This window comes from Artemia sp. Qi Xiang Cuo, chromosome 1 (genome assembly GCF_049724085.1).
Source record: "Artemia sp. Qi Xiang Cuo chromosome 1, ASM4972408v1, whole genome shotgun sequence".
Taxonomy (NCBI): Eukaryota; Metazoa; Arthropoda; class Branchiopoda; order Anostraca; family Artemiidae; genus Artemia; species Artemia sp. Qi Xiang Cuo.
The window spans coordinates 84,181,871-84,203,830 of NC_142794.1; the positions used below are offsets into that span (position 1 = coordinate 84,181,871).

Genomic DNA, 21,960 nt, shown 5'->3' on the forward strand with positions numbered 1-21,960 from the left:
TCCGGCCTGTTTTATGTACCGTGTGCATCTCTAATTCTTTTTATTCTTCTTTAGAGGAATCTACTTGATTGTTTTGCGGACGTGTACCTTTTAAATATAAGCATAGAATAAGGTGTGGCGTTGGGTATTTTCTTCTTCTAATTTTTCTTTCGATACCATTGCCTTCTCTAATTTTCTTCTTCTTCTTCAGGGAAACCAGCTCGATTGTCTTGCGAGAATACACCTTTGGAATGTTGGTCTTGACTATAACCATGGAACGGGGCACGGTGTTGGCCATTATTTAAACGTTCACGAAGATCCTATTGGTATTCATCGCCGGCCTTATCCAGAAGACCCAGGTCTGGACGTTGGTATGGTGATCTCAAATGGTATGTGAATTCAAGTACATACCGTATCGAGAGGGGGGGCTTAAGCCTTGGCCCCAAAGAGGCTTAGTGTTAAAAAATGTTGTCTTAAATAGTTCAGACATTCTAGTGTTTTGGTAGATCTAATTTTCTATTTTCTCTTCTTCTTTTTTTCTGCAACAAATGTTGAAAAAGTTGAAAAATTGCTGCTTTAGATGGCACATCTGAGTAATTACTGTAATTTAAAAGACTTTTTACTTTGTTGGGAAATTCGTGTGAAGTCAGTAAGCTCATCTTCTTAGTAAATGTAGGTATTAGTAGGATTACTTCTTATTTTATGCTTAGTATTAATAATTTTTAAATGTTCAAATAGAATAGAGGGTCAAGGCCCTTCGTAGAAATCCATTGACTGTTCCTAGTTCGCGCGAGTCGCGTGACTACTTTTTTACGGATATGCCTGCACCTCTAACTTCTAAAAAAATTGTTACATACGGGTGTATGCAAATTGTCTGTTTTACAAATCGAATGAAAATTCTATAAAAACGTGCTGTCGGTAGGAGTCGAATTAAGAGCCTTCAGTAATAAGCTGAAGATTCTATCCGTAGATAAAGACAACCACTTGGAAGCTTCGATTTAAAATCTTCCAAGTGGTTAGGAATTTTTTTTCAAAAACTTCCTAAAAAAAGCTTTCACTTGGAAGCTTTTTATAAAATTGAATTTTTCGGCAAGGCAAACAAATCAACAAATTGAATCAACTTTTCGAAACACAGGACATTAATTATCCGTATAGGAATGTGTAGAAATATACAACCAAAACCCGGTGGTGCACACTTGGCAACTATAACAAATCCGTAACCTGACTGAAGACTCTGTATATTGCTTTGCTGTCGAAATGTCCTGCGTTAAAAAAAAAAATATTTCAATATCGATTTGTTTTGTATGTATGATAGCTGAACCACCACTTATTTGGTAATTCTTTCGCGAAGGTGTTTTTTCATAGCGTGTTATTTTAGTTGCATATACATTGAATAGAATCAGTATATGACTACATTCCCCTTTATTACGAGCCTGAATCCAATCTTGAAATTATTTTACATTAACGTCTTGTTAACTTTCAAATATAAAAGTGTTAACATATTGAATATCATCTATTAATTTCCTAACAAAATTTTAACCAACTGTTATTAGGATTATTGTTCTGTTATCAGGCTCATGTTCTATGGAACCCAGCCTTCAGAACACAAAAAATGTAGTAGATGTCCTAATTGCTTGTAATAGTAGCTTCTTCCTCAAAATCTATAACAAATTCCTTGGCGTGATGAATAAACTTGCAAAAGTTCACAGAGATATTTCTTGTTATGCAGAAGAAATGGCAAATATTCTAGCCAAAAAATACCAAGGAACTATTGATCAATTTGACTTTACGAAATAAAGCCTATTGAGATCTCTTCCTTTGTTGTTGACGCTTAAAATATAAAATCTAGCCAAATAAAATCCTATAATTATATATTCTCAATGAAATGACTAGATTTGTAGCTTTGTAATCAATCTCTAGAAAGTTCTACTACTTTGTATTTATTGAGGGTGCCAGTATGGTTCAACCCCATCTGTGTTGAACACCCTTTAAATGAAAAAACAAGTAGCTAACATCCAGCTTTAGACACCTTTAAAGCATATTGCGGCACAGCTTCTCTATTCACCATAACGAGTAAAGCCAAAAGTTTGGATAAATTTAGGACGTTTTTGGGCAGAAAGTTTACATGTGACCTACCGCTACGTGTGACTACCCTTCCAAGTAGTTTATAGAGACTATATACTAAGACACGTCCAACCAGCAGCACAACATCTAACGCGAAGTTTCTGACGCAATTATCTGAAAGACCACAAATTCTGCGTCGATCACAAATGGTAGTATTTAGTCCAAAAGTATTCCACAAATGGCCATAGTATTCCGGGCAAAGTTAGAACCAATTAATACCTGAGCTTTTTTTTAATTAAAGTCAGAGGTTACTAACAAAGCATAGTGTTAGGCTATAGATTTGTTTTGAAGTAATACTCAGTCTAGGCTTATACAATTTTTGTATTTGATTTTTAGGCGGTCTTACCCCCCCCCCCCCCGCCTTTTCCCCCGACTAAATTCCTGGGTACGACCTCTTTGTCTGATGGCCTCTGCTTCGCTTAGTGTGTCCAAAATTCATTATTTCGGAAATGGGTCTGTTTATTTAATGGGAATTTTACGGTTTTTTTTTTTTTTACTTTGCTAACAATAAATTGGTCAGTCTATGCTTCTTATTGCGTTAGCGACCGCATATGTTCAAAAATTTACCCCTCCCGTCTATCGAGCCTTTGTTTTGCTAGGGCCAGAACATCGGTCTTTAGACCTTGCAAAATTCCATTACTGAATTCTCGATTCAAATAAGTGAAAACATTTATGAAACGTCATTCTATAGAAGTTTTTTTTTTCTAATGTCACATTTCAAAAGAATACACTTTTATATCTTAATTTATGCTCTCACTTTGGTATTTGTGCTATCACGGGCATTGCTACCAGCTCCTCAAACACAATAAAATGGTTGCTTATGGCATTCCTGCGAAAAGAAGAGAGAATGCTAAATATGTTCGTAATCAGCGGAAAGAGTATAATACCGCTGGTGCAACTAGTTTTATATTAACACTATTATATGTCAGTATCCTATATATATAAAAAAGAACAAGGATAAAATATGTGCGCCAAATTAATGTGGATTCCTGGCTATAAAAGGACAGGGCTAGGTGGAACTCATCAGATAAAGGGATGATTTTTGGTGGGACTCATCACATTTTTGCTCATACCCCTTCCACCTCAAAAGGAAACATGAATTTTCAGACATTAGTTCTTCTATCCAAAAGGAAATATACGTAAAAGTTGTAGCTGTGTGCACCTACTTAGATATTAAGCCATAAGGAGTATGGTGGGAGTGATGCCTTGGTGGACAGAATTTTTATTTCTTTTTTTTCCTTATTCCCAGAGTGTAATTTTAGCCCTCGTCAGCATAGTTACATATTTCTTAGAGTTCTTGTTTTTGTATCAATTTCACTAAGTGGATAATTCTTCATATAGTTGGAGTGCCAAGTATAGCTAATGAATGCAGTGAAGGTTTTTAAAAGTAGAATAGCCAAAGCCCAGGATATTTTTTTCACAGTTGAAAAAAGATTGGAAGAATAGGAAGATAAGTCTTCGAATCAAGATTTTAATATTGGAAGCTGCAGTGATGACTGTATTTAAGTATAGTTCTGAAACGTTGGCGCTCCGAAAGGTGAAGGAGGATTTATTAGATGTTTTCCACAGGAATTTTCCATGGATTCTTTTGGGTACACGTCTTACTGATCATATTCAAACAGTAAGCTGTACGGCAAATGAGGTTCTGTTCCGCTTTTGAGGACTATAATGAAAAAAAAAGTTGAGATTGCTAGGTTAAGTTTTGCTGAATAAAGGTGACAGATTGGCAAAGATCGTCCTTTTTGGCCAGCCATCTCGGGCTAAAAAAAAGCAGGTCTTCCTCAATTGGGTAGGACCAAGTCATAAGGAAGGATTTAAGAGAAATTGGAGTTTCGTCTGAGGGCGAAAAGAGGGAAGCTTTAAATAGACTGAGATGGAGGAGGAGCGTGTGTAGCTGTGTTGGCTTCGGGCGGCATGGTGCTGCAGTGAGCTGTTAGTAGTAGTAAACGCATCAAAAGCATAAGAAACAATCTAATTCTACCTAGAGTTGTATTTATTGACAGAAGGTGTCATTACAGCTTAAAATGTAAAGGTTAGGAATTTGCATCTAGGCAATAATGATCATTGATTATTAAGTCTGCTCCTTATTGGAGCTGTTTTAATAACAGCAAATCACATATTACTTCAGGTCTGAGTAACTAATTAGCTAGAAGAAGAGTTGAAGTTCTTGTTAACGCCAGTTGCTGTTATTCGTTAACGTAAAAATAATGCTAGCTCATGAGAAGACTCAAGGCGTAGCAGACTACACCTTAAAAGTTATAGTATGGTAAATATTACAAGTCGTAGTACAGATTTATAAATACAATATTGTTTTGTTCGAAGGTAGTCTCGATGAGTTTATAAGAAAGTGTCACTACATGGCAAGGGATGAAATCAGTGTGTATATAGTCTTGGATACTAGGTGCGCAGTTCAATGACAATTAAGGGGACAACACATCTCTGAAGAAGAGATTTGGACCTTTGTATAGTAGATTCGAACTAGTTATGTGCCTCGACTTACGCTTTTTCCTTTTCTGGCACTATTAATGAACAACGGTGACAAGCGCTATGGCTTATTTTAAGCCCTGTTTATGCCTTTACTTACTAGTAAGACCAGTAATTTACTGTTAAGAAAATGGTCTGGAAATGATGGTTAGTCTGTATTGACCCCCTCTATATACTTATTTATTTATATCTTAATATTAATAACGTTGAGCAGAACTGCTTAACCTTAAGCGGCTCCTACTAAGTATGAATTTATTTCTCTTGCAATAATGTGTTATATTTATTTTTCAGAGCCTGGATACTATCAAGAAGGCGAGTTTGGAATTAGAATTGAGAACCTGGTCCATGTAGTAGCTGCTAATACCCAGTACAATTGTGGTAAATTTGTCACCTTCGAAGATGTCACGTTCGTGCCTCATCAGCGTAAGCTTATTGATCCGGGGCTGCTTACGAGTGACGAAGTAAGATAAATTTGACAATTTCATGATTACCTTTATGTCATTTTGCGGTGGTAACTTCCAACTAAATGCACGATAGCTATTTTATTTGTTCCCAGAATAATTTATATCAGTCATTCCATCTGGGAAAGGCCAATATGGATGGATACACCCCCCCCCCCCAAAAAAAAAAAGATGATTGAAAATTAATGAAATGTGCGTCAAAAGGGGAAATATCTTCTTTGAATTTTTTAAAAGTGGGCGTTTTATCGGATGTCCCTCTACTACCTTTGAAATATAAACATGACTGTACTACTACACTCAGGCTTATATCGTTATGTCCCTATTATATAGGGATATATATTATATAGGAGCGTTATATAGTTATATCGAATGTCCCTCTACTGCCTTTGAAAAATAAACATGACTGTACTACTACACTCAGGCTTATATCGTTATATCGTTTTGTCCCTATTATATAAGGACATGTATTATATAGGGACGTTATACAGTTATATCGAATGTCCCTCTACTGTCTCTGAAATATAAACATGACTGTACTACTACAGTCAGGCTTAACAAGATAACTTTCCAGGAACAGTTGAATACTAAACTTGAGAGTTTAAAATTTGATAATGTGGAAGATGGTTGGAATAATTTTAGAAAAATAATTTGTGAAGTTGCTGAAGGTGTATTAGGGAAGAAAGCTAGAACTGCAGCTAAGAATATTAGTGAAAAGGCTTTATGTTTAATAGAAAGGAGAAAAGACTTGTACAAGAATTATCTGAGTGATAGATCGCATGAAAACAAAAGAAATGTAAAGAAAGTGGAGAAAGCATTGAAATATGAATTAAGGAGGTGTGAAGTGGAGGCCATGGATAAAATTGCCGAGGATTTAGAAGATGCAGCTAGACGGCATAATAGTAAAATATTGTACTGGCGCGTTAACAAATTGAGAGGTAGTAGTCAATCCGGACTTGTCCCAGTTAAAGATAGGAATGGGGTGGCAATTAGTGACAAGGAAAAAGCTAAAGCGAGATGGGCCGAATATTTTGAGAACTTGCTTAACCGAGATAGAGTTACAGGAAAAAATATAGAGGAAAATGGAAAAGTTTGTGATACCTTGGATGTCAAGGAAGATTTTTTTTGTGAGGAGGAATTAGCAACATTACTAAATGGATTAAAGGATAATAACGCTCCAGGTGCTGATAGGGTAGTAAATGAGTTTCTTAAGTATGGTGGCTCTGAGGTTAGAAATAAGTTATTGAAGATTATGAATAGGATTTTTGAAAAAGGGGAAGTACCTAATGATTTTAGGAAAACCTTAATTAAGCCACTTTATAAGAAAGGTGATAAAAGTGAGTGTGGTAATTATCGAGGCATTAGTCTGGTCTCTGTAGGTAGCAAATTGCTTAGTAATATGATAGTTTTTAGACTGAGAGATGCCGTAGACAAAGTTTTAAGAGAAGAGCAGTGCGGTTTTAGAAAGGGTAGAGGATGTGTTGACCAAATTTTCACTCTTAGGCTAATAATTGAAAAGTGTCTAAGTTTTCAAACACCTTTGGTCCTCAGTTTTATAGATTATGAGCAAGCGTTCGATTCTGTTGATAGAGGAGCTTTAGTAAAGGTTTTATCCTTGTATGGTATACCAGACAAATACATTAAAGTGATTAGTGCTATGTACGAGAATAACACTGCTGCGGTTAAGGTAGGAAATGAGGTTAGCAGCTGGTTTTGTATTAAATCAGGAGTTAAGCAGGGTTGTGTTCTATCCCCCTTTATATGGATTATTTTGATGGACTTTGTTTTAAGGAGCACAGGAAAGGCAATGTGAGACCACGGAATCAAATGGGGAGGAAAAAGTCTCCTGGACTTGGATTATGCTGATGATTTAAGTCTCCTAGAGGAAAGTGTGAGCAAAATGAATGAAGTTTTAGAGGTTTTGCGAGTTCAGGGTGCTAGAATTGGTTTGAAAATTAATATTAAGAAGACTAATTCGCTAAAGCTAGGAATAAGTGAAGATGGAAAGGTGACGTTTGGTAATGAAAAGATTGATCAGGTGGGCAGCTTCACTTACATTGGTAGTATTATTAGTATAGATGGTGGGAGCAGTGAAGATGTTAAAAATAGAATAGCCAAGGCTCATGGTGTTTTTTCACAGTTAAAAAAAGTCGGGAAGAAGAGGAAGATAAGTCTGAAAACCAATATTAAAATATTAGAAGCTACAGTGATGACAGTGGTCAAATAAGGCTCTGAAGCATGGACGCTCCGAAAAGCGGATGAAGATTTGCTAGATGTTTTCCAGAGAAATTGCTTAAGGATGGTTCTGGGTACCCGGCTGACTGACAGTATTTCAAATAATAGGCTATACGAAAAATGTGGTTCGATCCCGCTCTCTAGAGCTATAATAAAAGAAAGGTTGAGATGGTTAGGGCACGTTGTGTGGATGAAGGATGGCAGATTGCCGAAGATTGTTCTTTTTGGACAACCGTCTAGGGCTAAACGGAAAGCAGGTCGTCCCCGTCTGGGGTGGGAGGACGTCATAAAGAAAGATTTAAAGGAAACGGGAACTTCGTGGGCGGGTGTAAAAAGGGAGGCTTTGAATCGATTGGGGTGGAGGAGGAGCGTGCGTAGCTGTGTTGGCCTCAGGCGGCTTGGTTTTGCGATGAGTTGTTAGTAGTAGTAGTATTGCCTCAACAATTTTTTGTTTAAGTTTTATTTTTGTTGTGTTTATTTCATATTATTGGTATTTCACGTCTCAATTCAAGACTACGTTTACTGAAAAGCGCAAGGAGTAGAAGCGGCTCGAACACCTCCTTTCAGACGAGGAAATAAAAATTGTAGCCAAAGCGTTGTATAAAATAAAGGACGAAATGAAGAAGAATTATAAATACATCCGCAGATAGGAGTGAGAAGAGGGTGTTCTCGACTATTCGGGTTGAAAGGACGCCTCTTGACGAAAATTCAGAACAGGTAAATCATATCCTCCCCCTCCTATAAAAATCCATCGGATAAACTGATATAAAAATTTGAAACTGGCACGAAGTTTGAAATTACAATTTGGTGAAGATGGCAAATAAAAAGCTGGACTGAGGGTATGTTCTGACATTGGCTGCATTACTAAGCTAGTTTCTGTAGCCATATTCCACTTCATTTGATGAAAAAGAATATCTTCAAGTGGATGAATATTCGGTTCGCTTCCGTTTCAATTATTAATCGAAAAATTAGTTCTCGTGGCTCGTTTAGTTATAGAAAACACAAGTTGTCTGTTTGAAACGTGATCTATTGAATGTACGCTGTTCACCTTGAAATAGATAATCCCATAGCGCGTACTATTTGTATTAAACAGAAAATCCGTGGCCGGGATGCTTATGGGCGGGAAAATTCTTCTACAAAGTTTCTTACGCCATCGGGCGCCGTCTGAAATAATTTTAAGCCAAGATTTCAAGTCCTTTAAAATAAGTTTCAGGTGTTTCATACGTTTAGAAATAGATTAATAAAACACTAAGCTCAGTAATCTATAATCGCTGTTCATTGTTCAGCGATTCTATGCAAAAAAGAAGCCCCCCTCCTATCCACTGGTCAAGCCTTTGTTTTAAGTATTTTATTTAATTATTTGTTTAATGTTTTTAGCTTGATTAAGTCTTTGACGATTATTTTTATTATGCTTGGATGAAACTATAAAAAAATAAAACAAGTTAAATGTGTATATTTCGTGTTACGTGGTTTTGAAATAATTTTAAAGTAACTGGGTAGGAAGGGAATTATGCTTCGGGCTATTTTAATGCTCCGGTGATTTAGTATTGCTATTATTTTCCTCTCGTAGATAAGTATTCTTTTGTTTCAGGTTAGTTATATCGATTCCTACCACACTCTCTGTCGTGAGAAGGTTGGAGCGCTCCTCAGATCATTGGGCAAGACTGAAGCTCTTAAATGGTTGATTAGAGAAACAGAACCTCTGGGTTAAGTCACACGCTCATTTCCTAAAATTGTTTGCCAACATGTGTTATTGTCTTTCAATTTTTCTATGTTTCAAGGAGCCTTCATGGTTTTGTTTGTTAATTTCTAGGAGTTTCAATCAATTCATTGGTTTTGCTAAGCTTTGATCTAATAAATTGAAGCCAGATTAAGTCGACTACAGTAATTTTAAAGGCATCATGTGAAGTTTTATAGAAAACTTCTAGGCTCAAATAAAGGTAGGGTGAGCTGTACCGCGTAAGGTAAGTTGATGCGTAACACGACACAATAGGTTGAACTCTAGGAGCCGGTGGCACCAATTGAGGGAACTGTAAGGGGGGCCAAGGTTTTTTTCACTGTGATTCGAATCTTAATTCGAAATCTTGCGGGTGTTTTTTTTTTAATTTTAATGTAGGTACATAGAAAAGGGTATTTTTCAAAATTTGGAGGAAGATAATCGCCGTTTGCGTAGCATTCGCAAAAATTTTAGAGGGGGGGGGGGCAAAATGCATAGTTGAAAATAGTATTTTTTAAGATTTTTTTTATAAAAATTCCAAAAAGTGGTATTTATCAACGAACACACCATAAAAATGGTATTTTTTGAAAAACGCGAAACGAATTTTTCAGTTTTCTCACTCTAATATATAAAATCTTAAATTGAAATACATACTACCCTTTGAATTACCACTGACCACACCGATTACGAAAAGGAAGGCCAATTATGGTTGAAGCGAAGCCTACGACTACGGAAGTTATACATTGCACATACAAAAATGACGGCATTTAATTCATAGACAAACTGCATTGTTTATAGATTTATAGATATGTTCTTGTGTAAATTTTCAGACAAAACTTTTCCTGTGAAGACTCTTTAAAATTTTAATTTTCCTGTTTCTATAAATGAGGAAGATGTGGCATACGGCTTCTGGTTTAATTACGAGACTTAAGGGCCTATTCAGGATTTTTGTTTGGGGGGGGGTGGTCACAAAAAAAAACTTACAAAACGCATAAAAAATTTGTTTATATGCATTTTTGTTATTTTTCTACGAGTCAGACAAACATTTCGGGAGTAGGGGGTCAAACTCGGTACCTCCCCCCCCCCCCTGGATACAGCCTTGACGACTGTATATGATGATGTAAAGCATAAACATTATGCAACGGTTTAATAAGTCTGCGGAGTATTTTCGATATTTTGGAGATCGCGACGCATAAGAGATTGAAAAGCGATACTATCATGGATTCTTATTTACTCATCGTACTTGCAGGTGCGTGTTTGATTCATGTGAGGAAGGCGATGCCAGTTGAAATTAAGACAAAAACTATTCAGGACGAATAGCTTAAGCTTTTTGTTTTCTGTGAAACCTACGATTTTGGGACAAGCCTACATATGTACCAAAACGACAAGAAGTCATATCACTGGACTAATCCACTGAGCCACAACTATAATATTACTAAAAAAAAGAGTGATCCAAACTTGCTTAAAAATAGAAACATTTTTTATTTTTTGTAATTTTTTAATTTATTTATTTTATTCTACTTGTTTTTTAATCTAAAATAAACTCGAAAACATTCCAAAACATAATTCAGCAGTTGGATAGAGCCTGAGTTTCAGCCATCGCTTGGTAGAAAAATTATCTTCTTACTTATTAAAAATTGTCTACATACCAACTAAATACTTAAACAAAATTTAGCAACAATTTATTTTCCATCCGAGCCAAAGCAAATTGTCTGGTATAAAGAAGCTGCTTGACCAGTTTCTTGTCTCATGTCCGCATCATTTGCGGTCAAAATTGTCGAGCGTGTTATTTTGAAACATCACAATCCAAGTATTGCAGAAAAATTTGACATCTAAAATATGAACGGGGAAAGTAAACCTCAAAGACTACAAACCTCAAATAATTGCCTGTCTAATATGCAGAATGTCATTGTGTACAACTATTCCTCTGCATGCTGTAATTTTATTTAAATCATTAAACAAAACATTTCCTGCAAATACGGTAATAAGCCTAATTTTTCCTCTTTGTAAAATTGGAAAGATGTAGCACATCTGCTTTTGTTTTGGACAGACGATGTATAAGGACATAAAGTATATGGAATATAGAGTGCTTAATAGTATATAGAATACTTAACAGCCTGGTAGATGCCTCCCCCTCCCTTCCTTGCTGAGCCATCTAGATTGTATATAGTTTATAGTTGAACAAATATCAGCCATTATGGCGGAAGATATTTCTTTTCTTTTTTTTTTAACTCGAGAAAGATTGTCAGTGTTTATATATATATATACATATATATATATATATATATATATATATATATATATATATTCCAATTTGATTATTAAATATGCGCAATCACATTTTTTGTACCCAAATGCACGAGGAAACGACACTGCTACAATTGAACAGATAAAAATATAGCCGAATTAAACATACAGATCTATTAAACTGCGTTGCCATGTCAGCTTTCGAAGATTTTCAACACTAAAATGTTATCCCCTTTTGTTCATTGCGAGCATATAAGGAATAGAATGACAAATTACAAGTCATTTTAGGGTGAAGGTAACAACGCCTGACCAACTAAAATTTATTATAATTGAATTCTGAAGCCCAATTTTAGTAAGCTAATGTCTTACGGATACAAATTGATAGAATTAGATGTACTGCCTGCTTCTCAAACAGCTTAAAGCACGTATCTTATATAGATCACTCCTTCCAAGTCATAAGAAAACGAAAAAAAAAATCGTTTTGGATCTATTGGTAAAGTCCACTTGTTCACGTCTTTTCATCGGTTAAGTAAACACGGAATATATTTAACGTTACTTAAGCATTATATTTTGTGTAATTTGGTCGTTTTGCTTCTTGTTCAGTTGTTTTTATTTCATTTGGTCTTTCTCGTTATAATATCGAGAAAAACTAAATATAATATCTTTTTTTGGTATCACTCGCAAAATTTGAGTTTTTTTATTCACCCCCAAGGTATATGAGATGTTTATAAAAGAGGAAATTTAGCGGGTTTAATAGACCCGGGTTTAGAAAAGAGGGTTTAATAAAAATTGAAAATTCCTGGTATCACTTGCATCTGAACGTTGCCCAAAAGAACTAGAAATTCAAGCCAAACGTCTTTGAACCTTTGCAAGCCAAAAACATCCAAACCAAACGTCTTTGAACGTCCAAGCCAAACCCAAAAGAACTAGAAAGCCAAACGTCTTTGTCAACATTTGGATGTCAATTAAAGGGCTAAGTTTTTCTTGGTCTAACCTGGAAATTTTCTGAAACGATTGATTCTTTTGATTTTGAGCAATATGTTAGCATCCAGATCGTAGTCTAGATTAAGGCCGTTCTCTACCATAAAGGATCATTCTATCCCATCCATTAGAAACTTTTTAGTCTATTTGGGCAAATTATTTCAGAATTGATTGGGTGGTCTGGCCATAACTTGTATAACTTTGATAAGAGATCCCAGCAAATGACCAAAAACTAAAACCCGACACTTACTTTCCCGGAAATAATAGAAACTGTGCCGTTTTGTAGAGGAGATAGAGATATTCATATTTAATAAAGCTAACAGCATTAGAAACCATGACTTTTTTTATGAACGGAGCAGAATTTTCTGTTTAAAGTTCAGAAAAAGGCAGTCCCTAAAAATGTTCTAGTATACCTGCTTGGAAAACATTAAAAATATGCTCAAGAGAAGTATCATTGAATGATTTGTCAGCTTTGGCAGTTAGCAATTTGTCCTAGCCTCTCGTTAATTTTTCGAACTGTTGACATATTTAAGATCGCCCATCAATTTTTACCAAAGTTGCTTCAAAAGTTCCCTGTGGTGCTTGCAAAATTTGCTAATGAGCCCTTTGTCTTTGAGACTTTTAGCCGGCGCTGGGACTCGCAAAATGACATTTAGGGTATCAAACGGCTTTAAAATAAAACTGTCCTATAATTCTTTTCTTTTGGTAAAAGGGGCTTGTCTGTCAATACGTACACGTAAAGTTAAAGTAAAAAAAAAATGAAAAGCACATTTGAATCCCTATTATTAGCTGTATGATTGGGCTGCATGGGCGTCGGCAGGGGGGGGGGGCAAGAGGGCCATTCCACCCCCCCCCTCCCTCTGGAAATTTGGGACTATAAAGTAATTATAAGGAAATCAAAAGAAAAAAGGCAGAATATGGAAAAATCATGGGGAAAATGTGTGTTGCCTCATCCTTGACTGCCTTTCGATAGATTTTGACCCTATAACGAAAGTGTAAGAGCCTAACTATTGATAACATTAAGTCAAAGAATCAGCTTTTTATGTTTATTAGTAATTAGTGCAGTTATTAGTACACAAGAAAGTTCGTATAATTAAAGAAAACACAAGGAAAACAACTTAATAAGGGGCAATTTCGGTAAAACATTGCTATCAAGTTTTGCTTGCATTGCCATAGTACCCGTGAGCTGATATTTGAAGCCACTATAATCAGAAATGTTTACCCTGAACGTAACGCTGGGCATTTTTGTATTTTGCCCCTGAGCGGATACGTTTTTCGGGTTTTATTATCATTCATCTGTTTCTCCAGGAGGGATTATATTTATCTAGTTGTTGCTTTGAAAAAGATTTAATTGTTTACAGTTATGAAGTATAAAGGTGTCAAATATAATGGTTTTTAGTATTCAAAATTGAATTAGAAATATTGAATTAAAATTTTTATTTGATTTTCCTTATCATAGTTTTAATATTTTACTTTGAACAAACTACTTTGATTATGCGTTACTTTTTATAAACAATATTTTGATGTTTGATAACTAAGTTCAAAACTGTCAATATGGTTAAAAAATATCCGTCCAACACCTCAGCATTGCTCAACAGAACTGAATGGTGGGACTTTATATCTTAGTTTTTGTAAGTAGGCTATTGTTTTGGGTAATTTTTTTAATTAATTACTTTTTCGATTTTTACATACTTTTACTTTAATTGACATACTTTTTTCATAGTTTTTTTCCGCTGAAAGTAAGGAAGAACATTAAAACTTCAAACGAACAGAAATTATTACGTATATGAGGAGGTTGCCCCCCTCCTCAATACCTCGCTCTTAACGCTACAGGTTTTCGGCACTTTAAAAAAAGTTACTTATTGTCCTAATTAAACGACCCTTGTGTTTCAGGAGTTGTTTTTGAAGAATTAGGACAAAATTTAAGCTTTAATGTAAAACGCGAGGGGTTGAGGAAGGGGCAACTCCCCTCATATACGTAATAATTTCTGTTCTGTTTAAGTTTTAATGTTGCTCCTTACTTTCACTTAAAAAAACTTGTTTTTTTTTATTTAATTTCTGATCTTTTTTTAATAGCGCCAGGATACCTGCCTTCACCTCCATGAAAAAATCCCCCTCCCCACAGTAATATCCTCAGGGCAATTGAATCCTGGCGAAAATTTACCCGGGACAATTACCCTTAACATCTCCACGCCTAAAATTGAATCGATAAAGAAAAAGACATATAAAGAAATTTCGTATAGGAATTCTGGCAAATTCACCAAGGGTAAAATTTCACACCCTGGAAACTTTCCTCTCCATAGAAAATTCTCTCCGTGTAAAATCCTCACAGCAGAAAATTCTTCCTCCCCTCCCGACCCGAAAAATGTATGCATATTCCCAATAACAAATAAAACAATGGGTAAATTTTATAACTTAATAACCTTTCCCCAGGGGTTGTAGGGGTTCATTTTATCTCTAAAGACATAGTTATTTGGTCTTTCAACTATGCTGAAAAAAAAAGCTTGCTCGAAGTTTTGATCAGACGATTTTGGGCAAAGGGCGTAGGAGGGTGCCTAGTTGCCCTCCAATTATTTTGGTCACTGAAAAAGGGCATAATAACCTTTAATTTCCGATAGAATGAGTGCTTTCTCAACGGTCTAGGCCCACTGGGTCGATACGATCACCTCTGGGAAAAAAAATAAAATAAATAAACACGAATCCAAGATCTTTCTTCTGGCAAAAATTACAAAATTCCACATTTTTGTAGATAGGAGCTTGAAACCTCTACAGTAGGGTTCTTTGATAAGCTGAATCTGATGGTGTAATTTTCATTAAAATCATATGACTTCGAGGGGGTCTTTCCCCCTATTTTAGAAAGTCAGACAAATTTTCTCAGGCTCGCAGCTTTTGATGGGTAAAACTAAACTTAATGAAGCTTATATATTTGGAATCAGCATAATAATCTAATTCTTTCGCTACATCTATTGCTTTCAAAATTCCGTTTTGTAGAGTTATGGTTACAACTGAGCCGGCTCACTTCTTACTTATACTTTGTTATTACAAGTTGTGCGATTACCCATCCAAGCCGGAATAAATTTAATTTAAATATATATCATTTTTTCTTTTTTATCAAAAATATTGTTTTCATAAGACTTCACATTTTCATGAAATGTAATTAAACAAATAGAAAAGGGTTTTCTACTTAAGTAAGGAGCAAGTTTAAAACTTAAGACAAATATAAATTACTCTGTATATAAGGGGGACTGCCCCCTTCTCAACACCTTGCTCATTAAACAAAATTATTTTTATTGATTTGAAAAATCTTATCTTTCCAATTGCAAATTTTCTTTAAAAACTTGAAAAGAAGCCAAACTTCACAGTAATGAGTAAGGAGCTAAGGGGAAGACAACCCCCTTCCATATAAAGAATAATCTGTTCAAATAGGTTTCAAACCTGTTTCTTGGTTTCAGTTGAAATGCTCTATTTTTTATTTAATATCTGATTGTTTTCTAAATACTATCCAGGCCTAACCAAGCTATAATTTGAAGTACATGCTCCATAAATCCCTGGTTAATTGCTTTTAAAATGTTCAAATCAATCATTGTATGTGCATTAGTACCGCCCTATGTTTAAATTTTAAATTTAAATTTTGGATAAAATTTGAATATACTTAAAAAATATGCGATGAATAGTAATTTTGGTAAAAAAAAAAACCTTGTTAATATTACTACAAAAGAATTTCGGTTGCATAAAAAGGAATATTATTGTTTGTATGGATGTAAATTCTGCTATACTTGATCTTCTACATAATTGAATCTATCACAACCTCTGCGATAGGATTTCTTATCGATAAATACATTGCATACATTTCTTTTAATACATTGAAATATTTCATATAAATAGAAATTGAAAATAACACCATTTAAAATTGCTGAAAACTAAGTTCCTTGCAGTATTTGCCACCCCAAAGAAACTTCCTACCGGGGCTAATTATAACCTGTCTTGCCTTTTCTAGCTCTGTGCTGGTAGAAATCGGAATATAACTATTTAGCTGTATAGAGAAACACTTTAATTAATTGCTGCTCCCCCCCCCCCTACCTCTTTCAACATTGATCTGAAGCCTGGTGAAGAGTGAGCAGTTTGTCCATTAAAAAAGTACTTTTTTAGGAATCTACCCTACCCCCACCTAAACAATGACTCATCCCCCTCATAATAGCTGATACGCAATTACAGATTACCAAACATAGCCTAATTTCATTACAAATAAAGCAATCAACTTGGTTGAATCCAGCGCTGCCACTGTGTGGCATTACTTCTTTTACAGCTGGAAAGCCTAAAATATCGTTTTTCATACTTTTAAGTCAATTAGTTTTTCAGAATTTTAAATTGATTGCAAATTTATCCTCTTCGGCGTAATGTTGTAGTTTTGTGCCCTAAAATAGCAAAAAACGAGATATTTCCCTGGTCCAATCTGTATGGTCACTTAAAAAAGAGCTTAAAATTTACGTTTGAATGTGGAATTATTAACAATAATTCCACCTTTCTGCAAAAGAACAATAAAAAACATCTGACATTATTTACGTATTATCTTCACAAAAAACACATATACTTCAAACGTTCGAACAGGGTAAAAAAAATTTTCTAGGCGCCTAGTAGTGTCCTTGGGGACGGCAAAATTATATTACCCTTCATGTTATTGATCGTTCCATTTTCTTCAGCATATTTCTACCACCTAAGTAGATAAATGGTACGCTGAATGTAAAAAGAAGGGTGGCCTTAGCATCCTAAAAAAGAAAATTTGGGAAATTAACATCCACATATATCAAAACTATCGCGCCTAAAGTAAGTATGCAAGGCCGTATCCCCCCCCTCCCCCAAAAAAAAATGTCCGACTCGCGAAAAATAACAAAAATGCATGTAAATGAATTTTTTATGGGCTTTTTCAACTTTTTTGTACCCCCCCCCCCCCCAACAAAAATCCTGGACACGCCCTTGTTCGTTTGTAAGATTTTCATACTTCTGAGATAATTCAAAATAGTGTTTGCTAAGCTGCTCTCACAGGAAGTATTAGTGGGAATATTGATCAGTACTACCAAAGTCAGATTGAATACACATTACCCTGCTGGTTTTCCCTTGAGCTGTGCAAACAGTTTTTGAGAACGTTATCTCAGAAGCGTGAGAATGTTAGATGCGACCTTTAAGGACAGCGGTGCTTTTTTTTTCACTGAACTGTATAACGAGAATCATGCAAAAATCTCCTCACAAAGTGTATTGTCGTCTATATTTGAGTGTTATTTTGGATGCCTTTAAGTCTAGTTTTCACGTTTAAAACTCCATAGCTTGGAATGCTTTGACCTTTGTGTCTTGCGATATACGAGAATAGGTTCGAAAATTAATTCTAAGAAAATTAGTTCGCTCAAATTAGGAATTAATGAGGATTAAGGAGTATTAACGAGAAATTTAATCCAGCGGGTTGCTTCTTTTTTACCGAACGGTAGCATTCTTAGCAAAGACTAAGAATGCTAAGGGGTATGTAGGGAAAATATGAAAATCAACGTAGCCAAGGCGCAGATTTTTTTTTTCCATTGAAGGAAGTTTGGAGGAATAGAAAGACAAGCGTCAAGTCCTTCCAATTACATTAGGACACTAGGAGCCACGGTGATGTCAATGATTAGGTATAGCTCTGGCATGTGGGCACTCCGAAAAATCAAGGAAAATTTCCCAGAGGAATTTTTTAAAATTAGAAAAGTGTAGTTCTGAGTACTCGTTTAAATAACCATCAAACAATAATCTGCAGAAAAAAAAGAGGTTAGATATTCATGAATTTCCCAGATCCACAGAGAGAAAATGCAAAGCAGTCACCATAAAAAAAACCGAACAGAGATTGCCTAAAAGAGGCGAAATTCGGTGCGTAACAATAAAAGGCATTTGATCAAGATAAATCAAATTTGAAATAATTAGCGGTAGAGCAATAGTAACATTTCAGTATTCAAACCAAATAACGGCTACAAAACCAAAGCACTTGTATTACCGGACTCAAAATGTCGGCTCCATTAGACGATGAGCTATAGAACCCGTCGAGGCTGATTAAAAAAACTTGAGATCAGAAAACAACAAATAGAGGGTCAGAAGATGGTCTCAAAATGCACCCTTTTTAGGCTGGAAGATGTAGTTCCTTCGAATGTTGGTCAAATTTACAGTAAATAGAGTACTGCTTACTGTCAATAAATAAAAGGCACATAGCGATCTCTAAAAATAATTATTGGGTGTTTAGTAATCAGAACCGTGTCCAGGGAGGGATTACCTGATTTTTACCCTCCCCTATAATGTATCTTTGACTTGTGAAAAACTAGGTTGCTAATGGGGGTCTTGAGAATCAATAAGCTATTGCATTCTATAGTTCATGTGTTACGAATTCAGTCATGAGATTACGCTTCGGTTTAATTCCTACCAGCAAAGAGATTACCCATTACAAGATTGATTTATTAGTGAATTAGGCTTATGACTTTGTGAAGTGAAGATCTATTGATAAAATAGAGAGAAATTGCAATATAACGTTTCTTCCGCGTCCGAGCGAATCAAGATGGGTGTTTCTGTTACTGACGTTAGCAAGTCATGTGAACTGTTCATCCGCCTATGTGAGCTTGCAAGGTACTAAACGGCCGCGAACGCTTCTGAACCGTATATTACCCAATCTAATCAATGCTCATACAGTCACTTTACAGCACACCATTACAAAGTCTTCTCGGTCGGTTCCAAAACGATATCTTAAAAAAAAATCGTTTAAACCTGGTGCAATGTCTGAATTTCGTCATTTACAGAGCCACTTGCCTCGAAATATCTCCTTCACTTTTTCGGCATCTGGGAAAAGTAACTTGAAATTTAGTTGAACTGGCAGGATCGCTTCTAGCTGGTTTTTCCATTCCCTACTGAGGACGCTGCTCTAGGTAGATTTTATGTTTGTTTTATTTTTGTTTTGTTTGTTTTTTCATCGAACCAGCTAACAAAGGTAAACCTTCAGAAGCTAGAAGGATGCAATCGAATGTTACATAAATGACCAACAAACGCAGTTTCAAAAATTGTATTGTAACTTCCTTGAGCTCTATTGACCAGTTTTGCATTCTCTTGAAGCTCTTCAGAAGAATAGCAATGTAGGAACGTCTGCAAAAGTGCCACAGTTGCTGGATGCCATTAACGAATCACAATTTGCGATGCATCGACTTGTGGCAAAAAAACTTTTCTGCCTGACGCTTCCCTTATGTAAGTCTCTTCAGTTGGTCAACTGTAATTTGGCTGTCACTTGCAGACGCATAAAGACCAACCCTTCAAGGACAACAAAAATGCGAGAAAATATTCCTAATGCTTTTATTTTTGACGAAATTCAGCAGTTTGCCAGTATCTTAGGACTTATTTACTGCAAATTATGTTCTGGTATTTAGAAAAAAAGGGGTGTAAGCCCTAATCCTCTTAGAGGTAATTAGTTTTTTTTAATACTTTGCTTGTGAAGAAAGTTTTTAAAATTAATTATTCACAACTATTTGCCTGGAAAACAATTCGAATTTACTATTTTTGTTGAGTAAACAGGTTTGACTCTCTGTTCACTTTTATTTTTATGTGTAAATATATCCTTCTTAAAGGAGGCCTATTAAATTAGCAAACATCAATATATGTTAAGGATTGCTATAAATCATCATAAAGTATTAGAATTTTTGCATTCCAATGCTTAAGAATTAAAAATACTAAGTGGTCAAATTAATACAACAATGATGAGTATTATTCGGATTCTATAACGAATGCTCTTGTTTAAAAATTAACTATGTAGCGTTTTTAAGAAAATAAATAATAAAATTTAAAAAAATTGTAGAATTATTGCCAAATATTTTAACAATCAAAGTTTATAAAATCTATCTTTTTGTTTAGTGATAAGGAAACAATTAAGGGATAAAAGCAGTAAATTTCATAAGAAATTAAATATAAATACTTCTAATAGACCTTCCAAAAACTGTAATTAAAATCAATAATGACCTTTGAGAAGAAGGGCTACTACAACTACTTCTACTTTAAATTTATTGCAGAACCAAACAATCTGAGAACAACACAGCTACTCACACTCATCCTCCCTCCCAATCTACTCAAAGCCTCCCTCTTAATATCCTCCCAGGAAGTACCTCTTTATATCCTCCCAGGAAGTACGATAAATATTTCAAATTTAAGATAAAAAGACATAAGATAATGGTAAGGGAAAAGCCGACATTAGCGGAAAAAAGATACAACAAGATAAACTTACGAAAAAAATAAGTAGTAAGCGCCTAATGCATTGAAAATATACATGCACTTTCACAAGCCTGAGGCATGGATATGTGTGTATATTTTCAAGTAATTGGGTTACCAGGGTCATTTGCCTATTATGAACTCTTCATTGAACTCATTGAACTCTTCATGGGTTGCTAGACATGTTTTTTTTTATTATGACATCGATTTTTTGTGTGTCAGTCGATTAGAGAAAGTTGGTGGCTAGTCCAATATAATAACTTGATTGGTCGGTTTTCTAAAAAAAAAAACTTAAAGGAATAGTTTTCTTTACAATTCATATTAGTAAGAGAATTGAATTCAAAGAGAATAGTTTTTATTTGCAAGGATATTAGTAGAGGAAAAAAATTAGTGGTGCATTTACATCATTGGAGATTAATGATGGAGCTGACAACAGTGATGTAATTACTTCTTTAGTTTACGAGATTTGCGAATTTTTTGCAAAAAGGTATTTGCGTAAAGGTATTGCGATGGTTAAGAATGCCTCACGGGTAATTAAAGAATGGGGTGCTTGCATCAACAATACAAAGAATATGCTCAGATACTTAATAGATTTGACGCTTACAAGAGACATTGGTAGAAGGTATTCAATAGCTTAATTGAAAAGCAACGATAGAATGACATTGTGACTTGACCTAGCTTTACCTCGCCGATGTGGTCTGTATAATACATAAGTAACGTTTGAAAAGTATTGTCAATTTAAAAAGAAATGGCTGAAAAGTGTTTTGAGGGGGATGGGTGGCATGGAGGGTTGAGTTGCACGAGGGCTCAGTTAAAGGGGCTACAGTTACACAGGGGTTTCGGTTATACAGGGGTTGAGTTACAAGAGGGTTCAGTTGCACGGGGGTTAAGTTAAAAGGGGATTGAGTTCCACGAGAGCAGTGCTTTGTCGTGGTTTAGCTTGTCACAGTTACATTCTCTTGATCTTTCAAAGTTCACTTTGATTTTAGTTACATGAGGGGTTCAGTTGCACGGGGGTTGAGTTAAATGGGACTTGAGTTCCACGAGAGTAGTGCTTTGTCGTGGTTTAGCTTGTCACAGTTACTCTCTTTGGGCTGTTTGTGTTTCTTTGGATTGTGTGTGTCTCTTTGGGCTATGTAAGCCACCGGTCCTCAAAGGTCCCTCAGGCTCCCAAAGGACCACCCTGCCTTCATGGGCCCCCCTCAGACCCTCAAAGGCCCTCCCCGGGCTCCCGTCTTTCGTAGGTGAATGTTGTCTGAAACTTATGTTTTAGGGTGTATGGGTTGCAATTTTTGACTTTTCGGAGTTGGATTTCTTAGTCTTTCGTTGGTGTGTGTTGTCTGAAATCTATGATTCAGTTACAAGGGGGGATCAGGTGCACGGGGGATGAGTTAAATGGTGATTGAGTTCCACGAGAGTAGTGCTTTATCGTGGTTTAGCTTGTCACAGTTACATTCTCTTGATCTTTCAAAGTTCACTTTG

General features: G+C 35.5%; 1 protein-coding gene and 1 long non-coding RNA gene across 4 annotated transcripts in view; one reads left to right on the plus strand and one right to left on the minus strand.

Moving 5' to 3' along the window:
• Nucleotides 1-9,184, plus strand: part of ApepP (Aminopeptidase P) — a 70,735-nt gene extending 61,551 nt beyond the window's left edge. For all 3 annotated transcript variants that reach the window (XM_089087432.1, XM_089087447.1, XM_089087440.1), the window contains exons 10-12: nucleotides 191-368; nucleotides 4,879-5,048; nucleotides 8,872-9,184. In XM_089087432.1, the coding sequence (XP_088943558.1) occupies nucleotides 191-368; nucleotides 4,879-5,048; nucleotides 8,872-8,991 (468 nt within the window). In that variant the 3' untranslated portion in view covers nucleotides 8,992-9,184. The remainder of the gene's footprint in view (nucleotides 1-190; nucleotides 369-4,878; nucleotides 5,049-8,871) is intronic.
• A 1,420-nt stretch (nucleotides 9,185-10,604) lies between these two features.
• Nucleotides 10,605-21,960, minus strand: part of LOC148956829 (uncharacterized) — a 54,046-nt gene continuing 42,690 nt past the window's right edge. The window contains exons 2-3 of the long non-coding RNA XR_016141618.1: nucleotides 16,893-16,991; nucleotides 10,605-10,829 (exon numbers count right to left, since the gene is read on the minus strand). This is a non-coding gene — a long non-coding RNA (uncharacterized LOC148956829). The remainder of the gene's footprint in view (nucleotides 10,830-16,892; nucleotides 16,992-21,960) is intronic.